Source organism: Brachyistius frenatus, unplaced genomic scaffold (assembly GCF_029030835.1).
Source record: "Brachyistius frenatus isolate BFR_SWC_R1_liver_20210118 unplaced genomic scaffold, ASM2903083v1 Contig_62, whole genome shotgun sequence".
NCBI lineage: Eukaryota > Metazoa > Chordata > Actinopteri > Embiotocidae > Brachyistius > Brachyistius frenatus.
The window spans coordinates 1,347,757-1,370,334 of record NW_027210661.1 but is presented as its reverse complement, the minus strand read 5'-3'; the positions used below and the strand labels follow the sequence as shown (position 1 = coordinate 1,370,334).

General features: G+C 43.4%; 4 protein-coding genes across 4 annotated transcripts in view; 2 read left to right on the top strand and 2 right to left on the bottom strand.

Annotated features, from left to right (window-relative positions):
- tbcb (tubulin folding cofactor B) overlaps positions 1-22,578 on the bottom strand; it is a 170,981-nt gene that overhangs the window by 5,706 nt on the left and 142,697 nt on the right. The window lies entirely within an intron of this gene.
- six5 (SIX homeobox 5) lies at positions 1,511-9,367 on the top strand. Its single transcript, XM_069706375.1, has 3 exons — positions 1,511-2,237; positions 4,047-5,545; positions 6,263-9,367. Exons 1-3 carry the CDS (start codon positions 1,552-1,554, stop codon positions 6,943-6,945), a joined length of 2,868 nt encoding a protein of 955 aa, XP_069562476.1. The 5' UTR covers positions 1,511-1,551; the 3' UTR covers positions 6,946-9,367.
- six9 (SIX homeobox 9) lies at positions 9,787-12,018 on the top strand. Its single transcript, XM_069706374.1, has 3 exons — positions 9,787-10,219; positions 10,850-11,010; positions 11,746-12,018. The coding sequence occupies exons 1-3, from the start codon at positions 9,833-9,835 to the stop codon at positions 11,915-11,917; spliced, it is 720 nt and encodes a 239-aa protein (XP_069562475.1). The 5' UTR covers positions 9,787-9,832; the 3' UTR covers positions 11,918-12,018.
- Positions 13,808-21,317, bottom strand: qpctla (glutaminyl-peptide cyclotransferase-like a). The gene is made up of 7 exons (XM_069706377.1): positions 20,653-21,317; positions 17,176-17,322; positions 16,790-17,083; positions 16,174-16,335; positions 15,790-15,889; positions 15,588-15,704; positions 13,808-14,079 (listed from the first exon to the last, which is right to left on the bottom strand). Exons 1-7 carry the CDS (start codon positions 20,875-20,877, stop codon positions 13,934-13,936), a joined length of 1,191 nt encoding a protein of 396 aa, XP_069562478.1. The 5' UTR covers positions 20,878-21,317; the 3' UTR covers positions 13,808-13,933.

Here is a 22,578-nt window from a genome sequence, read left to right as displayed (position 1 = left end):
CACCCAGAAAAGCAATCATATTCTTTCGTGAACCAAAGTATTCCTGGAAAAGTCACAACAGAGTAAAGCATGTATAGACAGAAAGGAGAAGATCAAAGATAACAGAGACCTACAACCAAACCCCAGACAGATGGAGCTCTTAAGATTCATGGTTGTTGCTAGAGATGGAGGTCTGCCAACCTGCCTGGTCTCATTCACTCCTCACCTGCAGGCAATATAGATCTAAAGATCAGGTTAACTTCTAATGTGTGCCAGAGAGCTTCTCCTAAATCTCTGTAGTCAGGTTAAGACTTGTAAGCTTTCAGTTTGTAATTGTAGCAGGTAAGTCATAAACAGAAAATATTGCAATGTTATATTCATCTTCATATTACATTCATTCATATTATTGTTCACTGATGGATCTCCTAGGACATTCTTTCCTTTTCCTACAGGCCGGATGCACATCTCTCGCATAAACAGAAAACATGAATCATTCTGCAAACTATACCTGTATTTATACTTATTAATGGGTGTTTGCACAGTATTTGAATTAGCAGACACCTCAAACACACCAAACCACATGATCCGGTTGGAAATGTAAGACTACAACCTGAACAAAAAACAAGACACTTTAACTAATGTTATTCTTACATAAGACCGTGAATATTACTATAAGACTATAGCCAATAAAATTCAAATCTAACAAAAGAAAATAATGTGCAGCAACTTTGAGGATCTGTTAACTGTTGCAGTAATTAAACAAAATTCACTGGTCCTGCTTCTTGAACTCAATATTTTCCAGTTTTCTTGTTGCCTGAACACAGTGAATGGTCAGACAAAACAAACCTGGGACAAGAGGTTGTTTTTTGGGTTTGTTTTTTTTTGAAAAATGTTTATTCTTTAGGTTAAAGGAATAATTAATCACAGAATAATCAGTTATTTTCTTGGAAGATTCTGTGAATAGATGTTTCCCGTAAAAAAAAAAAAAATACAAAAAAAATACAAAACACATGGTATTACAATTCCCCCAAACCCTTGTTTTTCTATTCATTAAAAAGCCCAAAACTGAACAATAATCTGTTCAAGAACACATATCAGACAAAGAAAATAAGAAAATCCTCACAACCAACAGTACATATTTGTCACTTTTCACTTTTCTTTCTTTACGTTTTGTTACTGAAACTAGTGCACCTGTGTCAAATTATTCGAGGTAATATTGAGCAATAAAATAGATAGCTTACTTAAACTCCAGCTTAACTTGGATTCATTTTCCACATTAGTCAGACGTTGATATTGTTTCATATTATTACCATGGAACAAGCTTTATCCAACTAACGTGCCGAGAAGAAAACTGGTGCTTTGTAACAAAGGATGTAAAGGGTGTAGCCTAATTGTCTTAATAATACTGGAACACAAACCAGAGGGTTGGTGGTTTGTGATAAAGGGGCGTGACGGCTGGTGGATTGGAGGCGCATTCACGGTTTGGTCGAGGATGGGAGAGAGCGCAGCGCTGCAGTGGGAGGGAGAGAGGAGGAGGAACTAGTGGTGGAAAAAAAAAAAGTTAAAGTGAAAATGGCTTCCTTGTCTTTGGATTCTGCAGAACAGTCTGAGAACAGCGCAGATGAGCCAACGGCTAAGGACGCCAAAGAAGAGAAAGATCCGATCCAACTTTCGGAACAATTACTACAAAGTTTCCAAAAGTCGGCTCTGAGTTTTTCCACTGACCAAGTATCATGTCTGTGCGAGGCCCTTCTGCAGGCGGGCAATGTGGATCGCCTGTGGAGATTTCTATCCACCATACCTCCTTCGTCCGAGCTGCTACGTGGCAACGAGACTTTGCTGAAGGCCCAGGCACTGGTGGCTTTCCACCGGGACGAATTCAAGGAGCTGTACGCCATCCTGGAGAGCCACGACTTTCACCCGTCTAACCATGGGTTCCTGCAGGACCTGTACCTCAAAGCCCGCTACAAGGAGGCGGAGAGGTCCCGGGGCCGCAGCCTGGGCGCAGTGGACAAGTACCGGCTCAGGAAGAAGTTCCCCCTGCCCAAAACCATCTGGGACGGAGAGGAGACCGTGTACTGCTTCAAGGAAAAGTCCCGCAACGCCCTGAAAGAGTGCTACAAGAGCAACAGGTACCCCACTCCGGACGAGAAGAAAAACCTGGCCAAACTCACCGGGCTGTCCCTCACACAGGTCAGCAACTGGTTCAAGAACCGCAGGCAGAGGGACAGGACCCCGTCCGGGACCCACAGCAAAAGGCAAGACCAGCAACACTGGAAACACACTTCACTTATCCAGCTGGCCGTGAGCCCTCAGCTCGGTGGACACAAGTCACGATAGGCGACAGCTGCTTTGAGCTTTCCTTTGTCTGTCTGCTTCTTACTTTCTGTCGTTTTTATAACAAGGGTCAGTCAGTAAAGTACCAGACGGAGGCTTGATGGTAAACACAGCCCACCGGCCTGTATCCGGGTAATACAGGGTTACCTCCAAAAACTGCACACATTTTACTTTAAAGTAACACACACACACACACACACACACAAAAAAGGCTCAAATTCAGAAGGTGGATAGGAGCTGACTTTTGACAGCAGTGAAGCCACACACGTCGGAGACCAGGAGCATGTTGCTTTGTTGTGAAATGTGAGATCCGGGCGCCCACCGGGCTCAAGTTTCCTGAAACCCTGCAAGAAGGCCTGCAGAGCCCAGGGTGGATGAAGGCTGGCGCAGAAAACTTTCACTGGGAGGGGAGAGTTTTACAGAAACTCCTTCACCAAGCAGGGGGAGCCTGATAGGGAAGAGATAAGAGAGACTTGTCTATTCAGACTTGAGGGGTCGTGGTGGTCTGGCAGACAGTCTGGATGGTCAACCATACTTTGACTCATTAACCAAATGCAGATCCTAAAAACAGTTTCTAGGAATCTCATCAGACTGGACTTCCTGTCTGCACTGAGGTGTACTGCAGTGTGTGCTTTGTTATGTAGACAGAGGATGAGAGAGATTAAGAATAATTCAAAATGGTAAACCACAGAAAATGTAGTCAACGCACAGTAGGTAAAACTGGAAGGAAGCTCTTATCCTTTACCCAATTTACACGGTAACTCATTTGTACAGTGAGGGTAATTATTAATGTGTCACCTGGCCACTTGTTGCCTATATTTTCCTTTTTTTTTTAAAACAATATTATGATAAATGATTTGTTTGTTTTTTTAAATAAGTGCGGTCTCTATTAATGGAGATTATTATGAAACTTACATACAAATCTAGAGTCAAACCAGTTACTTAGTATTGTTCAAACAGGCTTCATCACATTAGTTGACTGGTTTAATTCGCAGCTAATGCTAAACATTATGTGAGTAAATGTGTCTGAATCAGCAATTTCTCATCTGCAGTTCCCTGACAGAGATTACAAAGCCACCCTAACATAGTACACCATATAACAGTAATAAAAGAGTATAAAACTACATTTACCACCGAATACATTTAGCCAGACCACCTGAGTATCATATCGGTTGAAATGAGGATCTCTGGACTGTTACAATATTGTTTACTTTTGCCTACAAACATTTTAAGAACCTCTTGTGAGTTAAATCTTTGTACTGCAGCATAATATGCTAAAATAAGTTCACCTCAATGATAAAAAAAAAAGAAAGAAGTGGTTGAAATGGTGATGGAAACACCAAGAGGCATCATCAACTAAATTAAAATAAACCGCAGGCTGAACAGAGATATCTGTTTATGATATTTAATAGACAAACGATTATTAGAGAAAACAGGGCAGATGAATTGATAATGAAAATAATCTGTAGCTGCAGCACTACTTTGACAAAAAGCTACTTCTTAAATCAAAGTGCAGGGATATGTCAGATTTTTGGGGGAAATTTGCTCCATTGTGCAAAGTTCAAAATATTTGTATTGTGCAGACTTGCACTTAATTTACTTCATGGCAAAAGCTGAAACTATTTAAATAATTAGTAGATCAAATATCACCAACTAATATCACAATCAGAATAGCTTGTGTGTGTGTCTGTGTTCTTTTATTTGACTCATTTATTTCTCCTCCGCTTCAGCGAGTCTGACGGGAACCACAGCACTGAGGACGAGGCGAGTGCGATGGACGACACCCCGGACAAACCGGAGGAGGTTGCTGGCTCCACGGCCTCCATCATCTCGGTCTCGGCAATCCCCTGTAGCACAGGAGGCCAGCTCATCCTCAACGGGTCCAGTGGCTTCCTCACAGCCTCTCAGCCATTATTACTCAATGGAAACTCCCTGATCTCCAGTACTGGTGCTGGTGTCATAATCAACGGGCTAAGCTTGGGTGATTGCCAGACAGTCACACTGAGTCCTGTTGTAACCAACTCTTCTTTAATACTGAATGGGGCTCAGGTACTAACCAAACCTGGTATCAGCGTGCAGCAGGCGCAGACAACAGTTTCTGTGGCAGAGCATGAAGTTTCCGGCATGGAGGCCAAGCCGAGCAGTCTACCAGCAGTTGTTTTACGCACTAACAGCGCACCAGTCTCGCTCCCTCCATCCATCATTTCTCTGCCTCTGCAGTCCAAGTCAGAAAGTGACAATGCAATGGACTTCATCGGCGTCCCGGAATCAGAGAGCCAGACAGTATCGTCCTCTTCTTCGTCTTTATCGCCCTCCTCACCAACTCTGTCCTCCCCAACCAGTCTCCATTCACTAGTCTTAACACAAAACTCCCAACGCCAAGAGTCCCTCTCCCTCCCAGCCTCTATGTCGTCCGCAGGCATGGTTATCTCCAGTTCTGCCATGTCTCAGCAAGGGGAGTATGTTGTCTGTGCCACTGCTGGCTCCCAGTTAATCCCTTCAGGCTCTGTGGTTTCCTCCAGCAACTCCACCCCTCAGGTCTTCTCTCTGCCCCAGGTCGTGCCTTCCATCCAGGGTATACCAGTATCCCATCTGGTCCAGCACACTTCAGGAGCCCCGGTGTCCCAGTGCCCTCAGCTGGTCCCAGTGTCCCCCCTCACTTCGTCAGCACCTCAGTTTCAAAGCACCCAGACACTGAACACAGGCAGCAGACTGGCTCTACAGCAGCCGGATGCATCGACACATATGTCTGAATGTGCCACAACCATAGTTTCCATCTCGCAGCTTAACAGCAATCAGCTCCCGCAGCAAGTGATGCACCAGTTGGGGGAGCAAACCACAAACTCTACACCCAGCAAGGTCCAGGTCCCGCAGGTTATTTCAATCTCCTCCCCAACGCAAGTAGTCCCCGTCCCCCAGGCCAAAGTTAGCACACCAGCGCAGTTAGTCCCGCTCTCCATGCCCCAGCTGGTCCCAGTCTCCTCCATCCAAACGTCCTCCACCATTTCTTTCCCACAAGTGGTACCTGCCAGTTCTTCTCTCTCCATCCCCTCTGCTGGAGTGCCCTTACAGATCCTGACTTCAGCTCCTGCAGCTGGAGGGGTCCCACAGGGTCCTCTCAGGATAAACCAGCTGAGGCCCATTCAGAGTGCAGGTCCCCCAACCAGCGTGGCCCCCGCAATGCAGCTCCTAAACTCTGGGATCATTCAGCTTCCCTCTGCTACTCCAGGTACAGTGAAGTCACTAGATCTTTGTAAATTGTAATGATCAGTGAACTGACAGAAAATTATTTGAAAACTGTTTTGATAATTCAATTAATTAAATGTAATTTCAGGAAGAAAAAAAAAAAAATCTGTTTCCAGCTTCCCAAATGTGACGATTTTATGTTTTTCTTTTCATACATGACATTGAACTGAAAGTATTTGGGAATAGGTCAGAATTTTTTTGTTATAAGTGAACTTGAGTTGGAAGTTATGAAAATAGTATCAAAAGAGATCCAATTATTATCAGACTGAAATTTAAAACAATGTTTTTCATTGTGAATTAATCTGGTGATCATTTTCTCAATAAATTAATGAGTTATTTGGTCAAAAAGAGAAAACAATGACATTAATTTGTTTCAGTTGGAAAATATTGACATGAACATTTGTCGGTTGCATTTATTAATAGAATAATAGCTATTTTTCTACAACGTTGTAAGATGACAGAAGAAACAGTGCTGTAACAAACTGAAAAAATGGGTTCTTTACCAACCCAATATTATCAAAACCAAATTTTTTCCTCACAGCAGATGTTTAATGTGTAAAACACATCATTACCAGTATCGGTCTTTAAATTAGTTTGCCGTATCCAAGTCTGAGTAGTAAAGAGATGTACTGGTGCTGATAATGATCTCATCTCCTGTGTTGAACGCTGTCAGCTCATTATTTGTTGTTCACCACCGTAGGGAACCTCGTCCTCGGTGGAAGCCCCTACCTGAGTGTCCAGCAAGGCAAGCTGATTCTGACCATCCCAGCAGGCATCCAGCTCACCAGCCTGCCCCTGAAACCGGTCCCCGACACTCCCCCCATCTCTGTGAATGGAGCGAGTCCTGTTCTCAACCCCTCCACCCCTCCTGTAGCCTCCCAGCCTTCAGCCACCTCAGGCTCACACTCCGGCGCCCTCACATCATCTCCCCTGAACTTCATCAGCTCCTCTCCGCCGTACTGTGGCCAAGACGCTGTCATGGCAACCAGCCAGACCCCCGCCGTCCCCTCCCCTCACACCTTGGACCATTCGGCCACCCCCACAACACTGAACACTCTCACTCCGGAGAGCATGCTCACCCTCAGCCCCATGTACAGTGGAGTGACACCCAACATCCAACTGTCCCAGCCGGTGTGGAGCCCAGTGCCCCTCTCCACTTCAGCCGGTCTGACGCTGTTTGATGTCCGTGGCAAGGGGGACCTACCTGTAGACCCGGCTTTGTTAGGCCTGCCTGGAGGAGAGTCGCTGCTTCTGGGAAGTCCCTCTCCGGAGCATGATGTGGAAGCCAGCTCGCCACTGGGGAATCCAGACGAGATGGACGGGGACTCCAAGATCCTTACTCAGCTCCAGTCTGTCCCTGTGGACGATGAGCTGGGCTTGTAGCGGGTTTACCGTGTGGCTTGGCCACTGTACATCTCTAAAAACAAAAGCAATGAAACATACACTAGACTTTGCTGTTTGTTTGTTTTTAAATGAACTGAAACATTTCAATCCACCTCATCAACCCTCTTAAGACCTACATGTCTTTTGCAGCATGGTAATGTTCTGACATGTGCAAAAAGGGTGCTCTCTCAGCCGGGCCTGATACCATCATCCTCCTAGCTGCCACTTTTCATACAAGTCCTCTGCAGCTCTTTTTCATATAGGTCATATAGCAGGGTTGTATGGGAAATCCACCTGCTGGTTTGATATCACATTCATATAGGTGATATAGCAGGGCTGCATCTCAGAGATGTTCACTAAAAACTGTACGTGCCTTACTTTTTCTTCTTTTTTTAATTTTTTTTATCAGATCCAGACAGAAGGAATAACATGGATTAGTCTACTTGCAGGTCCTGGTGTTAAAACAGTTTGTATTATACAAGCGATTTGGCTTTGCCTGTTTTCTCAGCTCCTCTTCGCAGGTTTGTGGATTACAGACCAAACTCCGCTGTACTATGTCTTGGTTTTTGTTGGCAGATGAAGTTGTGGATCCACCACATGAGGATACACCGGACTATCTGGCAAAGAGGACAAATCTTAAAATAGTTTTCTGCCTGTGCAGAACCCAAGATGTTCAGGAGTTTGGTTTTCTCTTTCTTGCTTTCAGCCTTAATATATTATTCTACAAACACTTCAGGAATGTAGTGAAGATCATATTCTTCAGACAAAAGTTGTGTAGGTTTTTTTGTTTTTTTACGGGGAACTATTACTATTATTATATGATAGCTTGGAGAGCTACACAGCAGTATTTTATTACTACAAGTTACTGAAGTTTGGGTTGAAACATGCAGCCTTCCTGCATTTTATTAGTAAACTGTTGTTAATGCTGCCCTTGGCTGGTAGAATTATAGGACAGGGAATAAAAGGGTTGATGAAAGGGTTTGTACTCTATGCAATGCATGTTTTTTTTTTTAATTTTTATAGGACACTATGGCTGGGGCAAAAAGCCAGTACACTTGGGAGATGAAAAGAAGCTTTGAAATGCTGAGCTTGGAAATGAAGCATGGCAGTCCAGTACACTAATACATTTGCTGTGATCTTACTTTTTTACTTTTTTTTTTCTTGTAAAATGCATCCAAATTCTCAATACGTTGATACTGATAAGTGCCTTATTTTAAAGCTTACAAGTTTGATGTTTTTGAATTTTTTTGTTGTTGTTGTTTTTTTGTTTGTTTGTTGTATTATTGCTATGTAACCAACCAAATCTCTTGATTCACTTCATAAGAACTGTTTTTTGAATACCCACATGTTTGTATCGGTTTGATCGTCAATGAAACACCATGTGACACTTTTGGTTGCATGGTCATAGGTCGAGCTCGTTTTTCTTTTGGTATATTTTGCACATTTCATCATCACAATGTTTACGCTGCGCTGCCATGTTGTTATGCCAGTGGTTGGACTCAGTCAGCTCTCTCTTAAATAGACCCAAAGAGGTCAATCAGGAAACAGGACACAGATTTATCTGTGAAATCTGTTGCAAACTGATGGAACAACTTGTGAACCTAAAATCCGATGAGCGTTCTGCTGTCATAACACAGGTAGCGGTCAAACCTTTGGCCAATTATGGTACACAAAAATACACTTCAGTGTCGCATCTAGTTACAATGGCCTGTGTGTGTGTATTTTTTTTTTATTTTTTTTTTTACTTATTGTTTGTTCTGTTTTGTGTACATTTAATCTATTTAAAGCATGTATCAATCAGTTTGTAGTTTTAACTGAAAAAAAAAGTGTCCTTGTGGAAAAAAAACCAAATCGGAAATGATATTCATTTTCACCTGGAAGGTCACGTTGTAGTGCCGCCTGAGTTTTTACCCTCCGAGACTACAGGTATTCAATCCATTCTGAGGTCTTTAATACTACATTTTGAAATCGGTCAGCTCCCCTGTTAATACATTTTAAGGACGTTTTTTTCCCAGTGACCTTTTTTGTAGATTATTGAACGGCTTGCACAAATAAATTTTAGCCTGAATTTTGCTGAACATTTAAATTAGTTATGGGTAAAGGGAAATGTGTCCATGCGAGTGGCTCGGGTATATTTGCCATTTCTTTGCCTGCCAAAGTCTGTTGACATTGAAGCCTCTGAGGGCTTATGCACACTTGTACCCCTGCATTTGTTTGTAGCCTGGGATACATTTATACTCTCCCACCTGACACATAACGTATATGACTCCAGATTTAACCAAATATGTTTGTATGTTGATCGACTTTTGTAATAGTTTTTAAAGGGATCATTTGTGTCTGTCATTCAACGTTTTTGTCCTCTCATTTTTTGTATTCAAATGCATTTTATTTTTTATATTACATGATATTGTAATAAACAACATTTACAAAAAAAGACTTGATGTGAGTGTCCTCCTGCATCACATTTCTGAAATGAATGATTGTACAGCAGTAAAACTAATCATCTGAGGATTTTGCTTCTAATTTGCCAAGAAAATTTGATTCAAATACATTGTTCATGCGCTTTGAAACCAACATGCGCTTTCACTGGGTACATATTCATAAAATAGGAGAGGTCTGATATTTGTATAAAGGGTGTGCGCGTGTGTTTGTAGAAGAGATAAAGGGATGTATGGCGTGTTATTCTAACTCCGATGGTCTCAGGTTACCTGGGCATGATGATGAGTAATGCTAAAACACACAGGCTCATTGACTTTGTTCATCACAAACAAGCCGTGACGCTCCGCAGAGGCTTCAGCCGTCAAGAGAAGTTGTTCCAGGATATTTCCACAGTTTAGTTCAACTTGCGTCTCAGGACTCCTTGGGTGTCCATCCTGCTCCCACAACGATGACCTTCACAGCAGAGCAGGTCATTTGTGTGTGTGAGGTCCTTCTGCAGAGCGGTCGCATCGATCATCTCGTCGGCTTCCTTCGCACTCTTCCTCCTCTTTCCTCCTCCGTGTGCTCTGGGGAGCTGGAGAGCGTGCTGAAAGCTAAAGCCGCAGTGGCCTTTCACCAGGGGCGCTTCTCAGACCTCTACACTCTGCTAGAGGGATTCCCCTTCTCCCCGCGCAGCCACCCGCTCCTGCAGCAACTCTGGCTCCGAGCCCACTACATGGAGGCCGAGGGGCAGAGGGGCCGGCCCCTGGGAGCTGTGGGGAAGTATCGTGTGAGGAGAAGGTTTCCTCTCCCTCACACCATCTGGGATGGAGAGGAGACCAGCTACTGCTTCAAGGTAAGCAGCTGGTATGTAACTAAAGTGTTAGCTTTGAGTACATTTATTCAAGTACTGTACTCACTCTTATTATAATTTTAATAATAGTTGTACTTTACGTGAGTCTTTTAGGCTACTTTTAATAGAATATGAAATATACTTTTTACTCCATTCATATGACATCTTTCCATGTAATTAGTTATTTTGCATGTCCAGGGTTCCTTTAAAAGATGATCATTTGATGTACATTAACATATTGAAAAGTAGTAGCAGTATGAAGTATACTCCAGCTGTGAGCCAGCAACTGTAACATGCTAATATTAGTAAGCTTTATCAAATTAAATTATCTTAAGTAGGCCTATACCTTTACTGATCTGTCTTTTAATGAGGACTTTTTCACCCCTGGCAAAAGGGACCCAATCTACATTATTCATAGGGATTCAAAATGTTGAATAGCAACATCTAAATAATTTACATAAAGGTACTTTTACAAAAGGCTTTTAGTTTTTAGTGATAGCACTAGTTCACTAGACCTGACTTTGCACATCCTGTCTGAACATCAGCTATAGGCTCTCGGAGTTTGAGGAGAGCTGAGAGACGTGTTGGTGTCGTAATAACGTTCAGATTTGCCTCCATTTAATCTACAAACAGGAGAAATCTCGGACTCTACTCAGGGAGTGGTACCATCATAATCCTTATCCTTCGACCCGGGAGAAGCGGGAGCTGGCGGCAGCCACCGGCCTCACGACCACGCAGGTCAGCAACTGGTTCAAGAACCGCCGGCAGAGGGACCGGACCACCGACGTGATCGGGTCAGTGACGGGGCAGCAGGTCGCTCTAAGGGGCTCCATTGTGTATTAATCATTTAACGCCACCCATGGCAACGAGAGGTTATTTTACAGAAATATTGACGAGAAAGTGATGAAGTTGCTCGTTGCTCAAGACTCACCGTAACCTCAGGAAGCGAATGAAAACACGGTGATCTAACTAACAAGTTCAGCATCGCCATAAATTTTATGTTTTGCACTGTCTGATTTAAATGATTTATACATATTTTAGGTTAGAAAATACACAAAAATGTACAGCAATGAGTATTTTAGTTGAGTAACACTTCATCAATAATCTTTGGTTGTCCAGGCATTGCTCCAGACATTTGATAGTTGAGGATAAGGGGATTAGCAGGAATATCAAATTGTTTCTAGTTTTACAGCCACATAATCTTTTACAAGAGTCAAAACGTTCTAGTTTTAACCCTTTTTACAACATAGCATGTAAAAAACAACGGAAAGTTGTGATTTCTTATTCCAACTAGGTTGCATGGGAAGGGTTTGTTGGGGGTGTCTCTATAAAGTGCCTTGAGAAAACCTATACGGTCAATGGAGAAGACATATGTTAGGATTTGGGGCTACATATCCTAAATAAAATTCTGTTGCATGCATTCAATGTATGATGACAGCACTGCCCTGTGGTTAAATTAGGACACGCGACTTGATTAAATCCTGTTTATCGCCTGTATTTTTCTGATGATCCTCATCTCCTTCCCTCAGTTTTCAAACATCCGACTGCGTAGGACCTTCAGAAGAAGCCTTCCCTTACTCCGACAATGACCTTTCACCTCCTGGCAGCCCTCATCCACAATACCGTCGCTCTCCACCTCCACCCCTCTTCCATCCACCGCCTCTTCTACGTCACATGTCTGGAGGCCATTCAAACGTGTAATTTGTCACTTGATTGATCATCCTGCTCCTTCTTTTAATGTGTTTTCTGGTGTCAGTAAAGTTTATTACCAAAACATGACTCCGAAGACACAGTACCATGACTTAAACATACACAGGACAACATACAAGACAGACATTAAAGGCAAAATTTGCCACTTTTGATGTGGCTGCCCAATCCATGTTGAAGATGAATGTAATCAATTGAAGCAGTAAATTCCTCATTGTGTCCTACGCTAAGCGAGGAAGCAGAGTTTTCCTGCTCACATGTACCAGGATGCATTGAGCATCGGCCCCTCCTAAATCCTTTAGTTCTCTTTGCCAAGTTTCTCCTCTTGTAGCGCAGACTGAAAAGAAAACGACAAGCAGCAGGACGATTTCGTTTGCAGAGAGCAAAAGACAGGAAAGAAGGTGGTTTTCCATCAAGAAGCTACTAGCCGTGCTCATGTACTTTAACATTATCAACTACGGTAAACACAAACAACTTGTTGCCGTGTAACGACACGCCAGTCCACAGTCGGGTGACAGAGACACTCTGTCGTCTTGGTCCTGATGCTTTTAACCGTCTCTTCCAGTTAATCCTCAGTATCCTGAAGGTCTCCAGCGCCTCTGTCCAAGTTAGGAGTAAAACATTCATGCAAAGTACCACACACACACACACCTCTCTCGGTTGCTGTTGGGGTCAACATCCAACAGAAAATGCCCATGAAGAATTCATTGCAGCAGAACGATTCAGCTTCTGTTGGCATCGGAGATCAATTTGAGCAAAAGCACCACCAGTCGCCGTTTGCTCTCAGCAGCTCAATTTCTGGACGGTCCCCAGCATCCATATCCTCTTTCACTGCTGCTGCAGCCGCAGCGCCGACCTCTCTGCTGCACTTCTTCTTCGGCTCAGGTCAGCTAAAATACTGTCAAATGTATCCTCGTGCATAGCATCCTCTGCACTCATATTATGGGATTCGCTGTTGGAAACGTCGCTAGTTGCAGTGCAAGCAAAGAGATGTAGGTTTTTATTATGGAGCAGCTCTTTGGTGACCCAGACAGCTCAAATCAGCCTGCAGTGCTTCCAGCCACCAACTACGACACCGTAGACGTGAAATGACGGAGCTGGTGCCAGAAGAACAACAGCTGTCTCACAGGGAGTTTTTCGATTGACTACGTTTCCTATTAATACCGACTGGACATGTACATAAAAAGGGGCAAATATGGCTCCATTTAATATCAGTTCACAGATGTGCTGTAAAGTCCTGCAGTGCATCTCCACACAGTATTCACACACGGAAACAAGACATTTATAACAATCAGGGTTTTAGACTTGCTGAAGGGACAATGTTGGTAAAATGTTCAATGTGCTACATCCAGAACTGATCCAGTAACGGCACGCTTCAGTGTTTCTCACGTCCCAAAAATGTCTTCAAACTCGCGCTAAGCTAACTTCATGGCAGACTTGACAACATCTTGAACGAGGCGTGAAAGAACATCTGTTGGACTTTTACTCCGATAACATCATCGCGATGTTAGTTAGTTTAGCATTTAGTAACAGCCGAGGCCGAAAGGATCCTCACTGATGTGAAGGGAAAGTCAGGGGAAATGATTGAGATAAAAACCAGCAGTCGTTCACCATCGTCACCGTCTGAACCGTGTTCACAGCATCTCCATCATACCGGGGTAAATAAACAATAAAGGCTGATAAGGTGCTTTTTTTTTTTTCCACCACAATAAAGAAAAAAACATGAATTTAGAGCGTTTTTCAGTTCACAGACACATTTCCAAGCTGCTCACTCATACGCCGTAAAATAACATCTTAATCAAGACTTTTCTTCTAGTGCCATTTGGACAAGCCGGTCCGACTCGTCCATGTCAGCAAACCAAGGACAGGGTTAGTTAGGGACAGTCCAGCAGCAACTAGTCTTTGGTAAAGCACAGCTGGCGTTCCAGTTCAGGTCGGTTCATTTCACCAGGGTCATTTCTCATCAGCTCATCAGGACCTTCACCACAGATCAGTGTTTGTGTTTGATGTTCAGAAGCCCAGGTATTCTGCCAGAAACACAGCCATGATCTTAGTCAGGTTCTCTACAGTCGGACGGTGCATGTTCTCCTCTGTGTCGTCCAGTGTGTGCCAGAACTGCGGGAAGGGAGTGGCGATGACATGAAGGACAGACACGCCTGTACAGGGAAGATGAAGGTAGTGATGACAGTCAGCATGTGATATATACTGACAACAGATCAGTCCCCCCGGCAGGGTGTTTTTCTGACATCCACAATGCTAAGATTTCTTTTCCCTGAAACTTCGTTGCAGTTCGCAGAACTTTAAATACATTTTTTTGCAGGAAAAGTGAAAGTCGAGAAGAGAATGGTCATATTGTTCACTTCTACCTAATAAAAAAGGTCAAACGTAATCACTTCTTATGATAATGAGAATAGTGCTCATATCAGAAATATTTTCATTCGGTTTTTCTTTGTTGATGTTTTCTTCTTCTACTTCTTAAAAGTACCATGGGGGCTCAAAGTAAAGAAAAATCCAGTCATTAAAGTGACGTAGCTTTACAGAACAGGCAGTCTGTGACTAACATAGAAATCATTGTCTAAAAATAAGTGATTCAACCGTTTTTTTCAATAATATTAACGCAACACACACTGTGTGCACAAAAACAAAGTGAAGTTTCTTACTAGGTGGATAAAACTCATGTAAATCTAAAGCCTAATTCTCATCATAAGACCACGTTTTCCTGTAACTTTTCCCAATCATTCACAACACGGGTTGCCCACTAACCATAAGGTTGGGGGTTCAACCCCCTCTGCTTTCGGTGCACTTGCCGAAGTGTTTTTGGGCAAGACACTGAACCCCAAGTTGCTCCAGATGGCGGGTGAGCACCATCACTGATGTGGGAATGAGTGAGTGAGTGGTTGATTGGGAGGAAAACTGTAAAGCGCTTTGACACAACTATGTAATAAAGCTATATAAGTGCAAACAATTTACCACATCCTGTTTTGTCCTTTTTGTCAGTCAACCGGTTTGTGTTTTGTTTTGATGATGAGAGATGTTGAAGAGCCTTGCTGATTGTAAATGAGCAGTTATTTTTGTTGATAAAGCGAGTTTTGTTCGGAGCGGCTGACTTTGCATTAATTATCGTTAATGCAAGATTGGCGTTTACTGGAGGGACTTCTACAAATGACACACATTGTCACGCTGATATGTTAGACCGTATTATATTGCAGGTGCCTTTTTCCCTTTTGCTTAAAGGTTTAAGGTGTAGTTTGGAAGTGACTCTTCTGCTCCGGACATCAATGGGGAATTTATTCCACAACTGTTGCACTGGGACAGAGAAGAGGCACGACTGAGAGCGCCATCACATGGTCCTCTGAGAGATGGCAGGGCAATGGTTGTAAGTGTAGGGTTTAAACGTGGCTTGATAGGAGGGAGCGGTTCCCTGTAGGCCAGCACCAGAGACTTGAACTGAAGGGGAGCTACCGAAGGGAAGCGAGTGTAGTGAACGAAGGTTAAACGCCGGGTGTGAAACAGCATTGTGGACGATCTGCAGAGGGAACAGACGGAGGAGGTTTCTCTTGTTCAGGCAGGAGATGAGCACCTGAGCTGCCTCCTTGGACCTTCTGACGTTGTGCAGGCGGATCCTACAGGAGGCGGCTGATCACATGTCTTTGTCGTCACTCACCTTTGTGAAGGAAGGGGATGTGGTCGTCCTGCACGGGCCCAAGGTACACATCCTTCCGGAAATAGGTCTGCTCTGAGGGGTGAGACGTCAGGAGTCCCTGTCGATGGAGTCTCTTCTCTGACAACGAGGGGAGACGGCAGATGTTGGGCATATGACCGGGAGGGATGGAAATATTCAGGAGAGCGTAACGGGCAACGCTTACCTGCAGCAATCAGGCGGTCAAACCAGCGTGCCGTGTTATCAAAGTGATTGGCAATCAGTGGATCAGGACCACCGAGCAGGTCCAGCAGAACAAACAGGTCCTGGAGAGAGAAGTTAAAGTCAGGAGCTGGAATTAAATATCACATTATGAGTTTCTTTTTAATCATAAAACATTACATTGCTGACATGTAGATGTTAGATTTGTGTTGTTGATTCAATTTTGAATTCAGATCTATATTACAGTGTATGTCAGAAAGAGGATCAGTCCACGTGAGAGACCTGCTGTTGTTCAGTTGTTAAGGCAGTCTGCTCATACATAATTCAGAGTGCGTCTGGATCAGGATGCGAGGACGACTTCAGAGGACGTGCGTTTCTGTTTCCTCACCACAGCCTGCAGCATGGTGGCGTGTGAGGAGGCTGCAGGGTGAGGTGTGTTAGCCATGCGCTCGGCCAGGTGACGAGAGCCGTAGAGCGAGTCCGTCGCGGTCCATTCTTCGAACGACTCCTCCCCGTCAAAAAACACCAGCTGAAGAGATACTGGAAGTTTCTAAGAGGAAACAGGAAGAAAGTAGAGGTAATGAAATGAAAACGCACTTTACATGAAGCACCAACCAAGGTTTCTCTTTCTGCAGTGTTGCCGCAGCGTGCGTGCGTGTGTGTGTGTGTGTGTGTGTGTGTGTGAGAGAGAGCGAGAGAGTGTGTGTCTTCCTACAGTAACTACATAAATCACAGCCTCTGGAGAGATAGGGCTGTACACAGATGACTGCTGCACTCAAAGCGGGAGGCTCGAGTCAGCATTTTCTGTCCGATACTGCAGCCTCAGAGGCAGAGGGATGAAAGGAGCGTGTAAGAAAAAAATAAAAAGGAGAAGAAGCTCTCGTCAGCATCTCAGACATTTACTCTTCAGCACAGGAAAAATGCAGCAAAGTGCCAAATCAAGAGGAACCAAGTCTGCTCCAGTAGTTGTTACTACACGCGTGGAACAAAAACACAACACATACCTGCTGTTTGAATGTTCTGAGCTGAGCATCCAGAGAAGTGGCGAGCTCCAGGATCATAGCACAGGGCACCGCAGAGTCACTGGCCCCAAGAAACACCCTCTCTGGGGCCCGGGGGTCTGGAGGCAGGACTTTGGAGTCGTAGTGGCAGGCCAGGAGCAGCCTCCGAGGGGCTGACGGGTCCAGAGTGGCAAGGATGTTGGTGAAGGCGACCTGGCCACGAGGGGTTGGAGCCTGGAAGGAGTCCAGGTCTATGGACCAGCCAGCAGACAGCGAGGACAGGGTGGAGGCGATGTGCTGGAGCAGAGCAGAGGGATAAAGATGAGGAGACAATGGGCGAAAAAAAAAAAAAAAAAAAAAAAGAAGGAGGAAAATATAAATATTTACACCTGCTGTACAGCCAGGCTGCCTTGTGTCCCCGGGAGCCTCTCTACTAGGATGGGTCGCAGATGAGTCTCCCACAGGCGGGTGCCGTCCACCTGAGAGGCCAGACGGCGGAGCTGAGCTGGAGAGCACTTACTGGGTTTGTGGGACAACTGCAGGAGAGCAGAGATCGGGGATGAAGGAGGAAAAAAAAAAAAAAAAAGTATCCTGTGATCAGAAAAGCAGGCAGAAAAGTGTAAAAGCAGCACAGAGGTGGTCCAGATGTTTGTGGTACAGAGGACGAGGTTTTGTGTTTAAGGTCTTAAAATCCTCTCTGATCCATAGTCTTCACATATTAAATTACATTACATTTCATTTAGCTGACGCTTTTATCCAAAGTGACTTACAATAAGTGCATTTCAACCATGAGGGTACAAATTCAGAACAACAACAATTAAGAAAGAACAATTTTCTTCAAGAAAGCCAAACTTCAAAGTGCTACAAGTAAGTGTCATTTTAAGCGCTACTAAAATGCTACCTATTCAAGGTAAAGTCAGAAGAGGTGTGTTTTTAGTTTGCGTTGGAAGATATACAGACTTTCTGCTGTCCTAATGTCATTGGGGAGCTCATGCCACCATTTAGGAGCCAGGACAGAAAACAGTCGGGATTTTGTAGTGTTTAGCTCGCAGTGAGGGAGCGACCAGCCGACTAGCAGATGCAGAGTGGAGTGAACGGGCTGGGGTGTACATACAGTGGTGTGAAAAAGTGTTTGCCCCCTTCCTGATTTCTTATTTTTTTGCATGTCTGTCACACTTAAATGTTTCAGATCATCAAAAATTTAAATATTAGTCAAAGATAACACAAGTAAACACAAAATTAAGTTTTTAAATGAAGGTTTTTATTATTAAGGGGAAAAAAAAAATCCAAACCCACATGGCCCTGTGTGAACAAGTGTTTGCCCCCTAAACCTAATAACTGGTTGGGCCACCCTTAGCAGCAACAACTGCAATCAAGCGTTTGCGATAACTTGCAATGAGTCTTTTACAGCTGTGGAGGAATTTTGGCCGACTCATCTTTACAGAGTTGTTGTAATTCAGCCACATTGGAGGATTTTCCAGCACCAACCTCCTTTTTAAGGTCATACCACAGCATCTCAATAGGATTCAGGTCAGGACTTTGACTAGGCCACTCCAAAGTCTTCATTTTGTTTTTCTTCAGCCATTCAGAGGTGGACTTGCTGGTGTGTTTTGGATCATTGTCCCGCTGCAGAACCCAAGTTGGCTTCAGCTTGAGGTCACGAACAGATGGCCGGACATTCTCCTTCAGGATTTTTTGGTAGACAGTAGAATTCATGGTTCCATTTATCACAGCAAGTCTTCCAGGTCCTGAAGCAGCAAAACAGCCCCAGACCGTCACACCACCACCACCATATTTTACTGTTGGTATAATGTTCTTTTTCTGAAATGCGGTGTTACTTTTACGCCAGACGTAATGGGACACACACCTTCCAAAAAGTTCAACTTTTGTCTCGTCAGTCCACAGAGTATTTTCCCAAAAGTCTTGGGGATCATCAAGATGTTTTCTGGCAAAAATGAGACGAGCCTTAATGTTGTTTTTGCTCAGCGGTGGTTTTCGTCTTGGAACTCTGCCATGCAGGCCATTTTTTCCCAGTCTCTTTTTTGTGGTGGAGTCATGAACACTGACCTTAACTGAGGCAAGTGAGGCCTGCAGTTCTTTGGATGTTGTGGTGGGGTCTTTTGTGACCTCTTGGATGAGTCGTTGCTGCTCTCTTGGGGTAATTCCTGGGAAGGTTCACCACTGTTCCATGTTTTCTCCATTTGTGGATAATGGCTCTCATTGTGGTTCTCTGGAGTCCCAAAGCTTTAGAAATGGCTTTAGAACCTTTTCCAGACTGACAGATCTCAATTACTTTCTTTCTCATTTGTTCCTGAATTTCTTTGGATCTCGGCATGATGTCTAGCTTTTGAGGATCTTTTGGTCGACTTCACTTTGTCAGGCAGGTCCTATTTAAATGATTTCTTGATTGAGTATAGGTGTGGCAGTAATCAGGCCTGGGTGTGGCTAGAGAAATTGAACTCAGGTGTGATAAACCACAGTTAAGTTTAACAGGAGGGGGCAAACACTTTTTCACACAGGGCCATGTGGGTTTGGATTTTTTTTTCTCCCTTAATAATAAAAACCTTCATTTAAAAACTGCATTTTGTGTTTACTTGTGTTATCTTTGACAAATATTTAAATTTGTTTGATGATCTGAAACATTTAAGTGTGACAGACATGCAAAAAAAAATTGGAAATCAAGAAGGGGGCAAACACTTTTTCACACCACTGTATATTTAGCCTTTATTTTCCAAATACTGTCATTCTGCTTCTATATAATACAACTCATGTCTAAACGTACAACACGTGTTTGTCTGCGTGTGGCGCAGGTTTTCTCCAATACAGTTTATGTTGTTGAGGTTTTTCTTGTCTGAAGTGAGGAAGACCTACTTAGAACTGAAACAATTATTGCAACTGTGTTGATACTCGATTAACCATTTCAGCAGTTTCAACCGAATCATGAAGATGAAAACTTGATGCTTTTGTTTCTAACTCATGATAGTACATTGAATATCTTTGGGTTTTGGACTGTTGCTATGATAAAATAAGCTTCAATGTGTCTAGGAAGCTGTAATGTCCTCTATTCTCTCTGCAGGAGCCGTGTTCATCTGTTCCGACTGTCACCCCATATTCAGGGAAATTATTGATTTTCTTTCTAATTTTGAGCAGCATAAAGAAAACTGGCTCAATCAATCAATAACATCCATAACAAGGGTGAATAAAAGTTGCGATGTGATCGGTGGCACACCTGGACAACTCCAGTGACTGTAATGACTGTAGTCACTTATCTGCTCTCTGATGGAGCCATTATTAATCAAATAAACTTTAATATAATTATAAACGGACATTCACTGAGACTAAAGTCACACCACAATAAAACAAATAATGTTTCATCTGGTCGGTGGCGGAAGAACTAAATGGATCTTGTCCTTAAAGATAAAGCAGAACCATCTCGGGCCGAAAATACTCCGACTTACTGCAGAATGTACTTCAGGTATGTAAAGTACTCGTTGTGTCATATGACTGCTTAGTTTCAAATCATATGATTGGATTATTACAGATGGTTGCATGTGCTGAATCTTAGGTTGTAGCTGGTTTATACACAGCTGGCTACTTTAATATCCAGCAATGCTTCATATTTTATAAACCAATCATAAAGTGAAAGATTTGATCTCCAAAGTAAACATCTGTCAATGAACTGCAGTGGCGTGACGAGCACGATATTATACGAGAAGTAACAGAAAATAGAAACACAAGCATCTCCATATGGTGTATTTAGTGAATAATCCTGCACGACGTTTCCGGGTACAAATACACGATTTCAGGGATAAAAATCAGTCCCACGGTTGCATAACAGCAGGTGTTCATGTCCCTGCTCCTCTTACCCGGTCTTTGGTCAGATCTGCGGCCGGCACGCGGCTCCCGTGCGTCCCGGCGGTGTCGTTGGACAGGTAGACTCCCAGCACCACCGCCAGCACCAGAGCACCGAGGAGGCAGAGCAGCAGCACCCGGGCCCGGGGCATCCGTACCCGGTCACAGCCGGGGAAGGAGCCGCCGCCGCCGTTGCTCTGCTGCAGCAGAGGCTTGTACCGCCGACCGGACCTGGACATGTCTGCTGTCCCCTAACAGCTACGTGTCCCAGCTGAGAGCGATCCTCACAGGAAGTCGAGGAGGACCCGACAGAGACAGGGACAGCTTACATTCAGACCCGCCTGCGGTCCCGTGTCAACACGAAGAGCCATCGTTAGCGCTTCAAAGTCCGTCTGAGGCGGTCTCGGTCCTCGAAGTGGCTCCCGCAGCCCTGTTGTGAGGAGACATGGCGGATTTTAGGAGCCGCTTTGATGAAGTCGATCCGGAATAAATTATAATATAAACAGACACCGATTCATCCTGTCGTTCATTTCCTCCCCGCAGTGACCAACTTATTTGAACTACTTAACAGCGACCAAGAGATGAAAACTAACACAACGTGATCTTATTGCAAACTTCTCTCGGCTCTCCTGGTGCAGGAGTCCAAATAAAAAATTAAAAAAAGGATAAATTTAACGCCCCTTCATGACGGAACACTTCCGTGCTCTCTAATTAAATCGTGACGTTACTTCTTTTAGGTTTTAAAGGTGGTTGGGAAAAAAAAAAAAAAAATCAGCTGAGTGGTGCGTCAGCGCCCCCTACCGAGCAGGAGAGGAACAACAGCAACTGAGATTAAACACTTCGATGCAAAAAACACTACAAATAACTGTGTATTTATGTGATGGGATGTGTTGTTGGATGTTTAAATATCATGCTGTCTTTTGTTTGAGTTTTGGTGTTTTTATACTGTTGATCTGCTTTTACATAATTGTGCTACAAACAAATTCCACCCGCTTATCTCTGTAGTTTGCTCTTGCGGATTCACCTGCTGCTAAATATGACCTAAATATCATCGATCCCACTGTCAGTACTTCTCCTTGCAGGTCAGCATAGAGTTTATGAGAGGCTTTTCTGGGTGCTGGAAGATACATTATATGTAGACGGATAATTATACAAAAGCAGCTGAAGAGAAGAATTAATAATGCCGAAGAAAATTTGCAAAAAGCCACTCTAAAGAGATAAATCTTTTAGATTGGATTAAAAAAAAAAAGCTCAGTGGCTATAAGCAGGTCCACCAATTTTTGTTTTAGTCCTGGGAACATAGGCTGTAATAGACCTCAGCGGTCTGCAGGGTTTACATAACTTGGGTTTCAGAGAATCAATGCTTGTAGCAAATATAAAACTTTACATCATCATTTTCTTGGAAAACATCCATGATTATAAATATAATCAGTCCAGTACATAAACCGGAGTACAAACCAGATGGGATCAATTTACTGTGGTTGTGCTTTTCTATTATTATATTCTATTCTATTTGCTTTTCTATTATTCTATTCTATTATTTTATTCTATTATTTCTATTATTATCTTATTGCTTCTGTATGCTGCTGTAGCGAAAAAAAAAAGTCCCCTCGGGGATTAATAAAGTAACTACCTACCTACCTAAAAAGACAACAAGCATTTCTATATATACGTGTATAAATATATTTGATTTAGGTTAGGTTAGGTAGTTACTTTATTAATCCTCGAGGGGAATTTTTTTTCACTACAGCAGCATACAGAAGCAATAAGATAATAATAGAATAACAGAAAAGCAATTTGATGGTTTATCTGAGTTTATTTGTAACAAATTCACGTTATAATAATGTGTAAGAACATAAAGTGGAGGCCTTCCTCCTCCTCCTGCTGCTGCTGTTGTGCTGGATCAGTGTCAAGTCTATCCTGCAGAACAAAACAAGGAG

What these genes read in the sequence shown, in the direction of transcription:
- six5 (XM_069706375.1), top strand. Translation starts at nt 1,552, where the DNA reads ATGGCTTCCTTGTCTTTGGATTCTGCAGAACAGTCTGAGAACAGCGCA. An exon ending in TCCGGGACCCACAGCAAAAG is followed by an intron (nt 2,238 to 4,046) that starts GCAAGACCAGCA and finishes CCTCCGCTTCAG; the next exon opens with CGAGTCTGACGGGAACCACA. An exon ending in GCTTCCCTCTGCTACTCCAG is followed by an intron (nt 5,546 to 6,262) that starts GTACAGTGAAGT and finishes TCACCACCGTAG; the next exon opens with GGAACCTCGTCCTCGGTGGA.
- six9 (XM_069706374.1), top strand. Translation starts at nt 9,833, where the DNA reads ATGACCTTCACAGCAGAGCAGGTCATTTGTGTGTGTGAGGTCCTTCTG. An exon ending in AGACCAGCTACTGCTTCAAG is followed by an intron (nt 10,220 to 10,849) that starts GTAAGCAGCTGG and finishes ATCTACAAACAG; the next exon opens with GAGAAATCTCGGACTCTACT. An exon ending in CGGACCACCGACGTGATCGG is followed by an intron (nt 11,011 to 11,745) that starts GTCAGTGACGGG and finishes TCCTTCCCTCAG; the next exon opens with TTTTCAAACATCCGACTGCG.
- qpctla (XM_069706377.1), bottom strand. Translation starts at nt 20,877, where the DNA reads ATGTCCAGGTCCGGTCGGCGGTACAAGCCTCTGCTGCAGCAGAGCAAC. An exon ending in CAGATCTGACCAAAGACCGG is followed by an intron (nt 17,323 to 20,652) that starts GTAAGAGGAGCA and finishes GCTCTCCTGCAG; the next exon opens with TTGTCCCACAAACCCAGTAA. An exon ending in GCAGCCTGGCTGTACAGCAG is followed by an intron (nt 17,084 to 17,175) that starts GTGTAAATATTT and finishes GCTCTGCTCCAG; the next exon opens with CACATCGCCTCCACCCTGTC.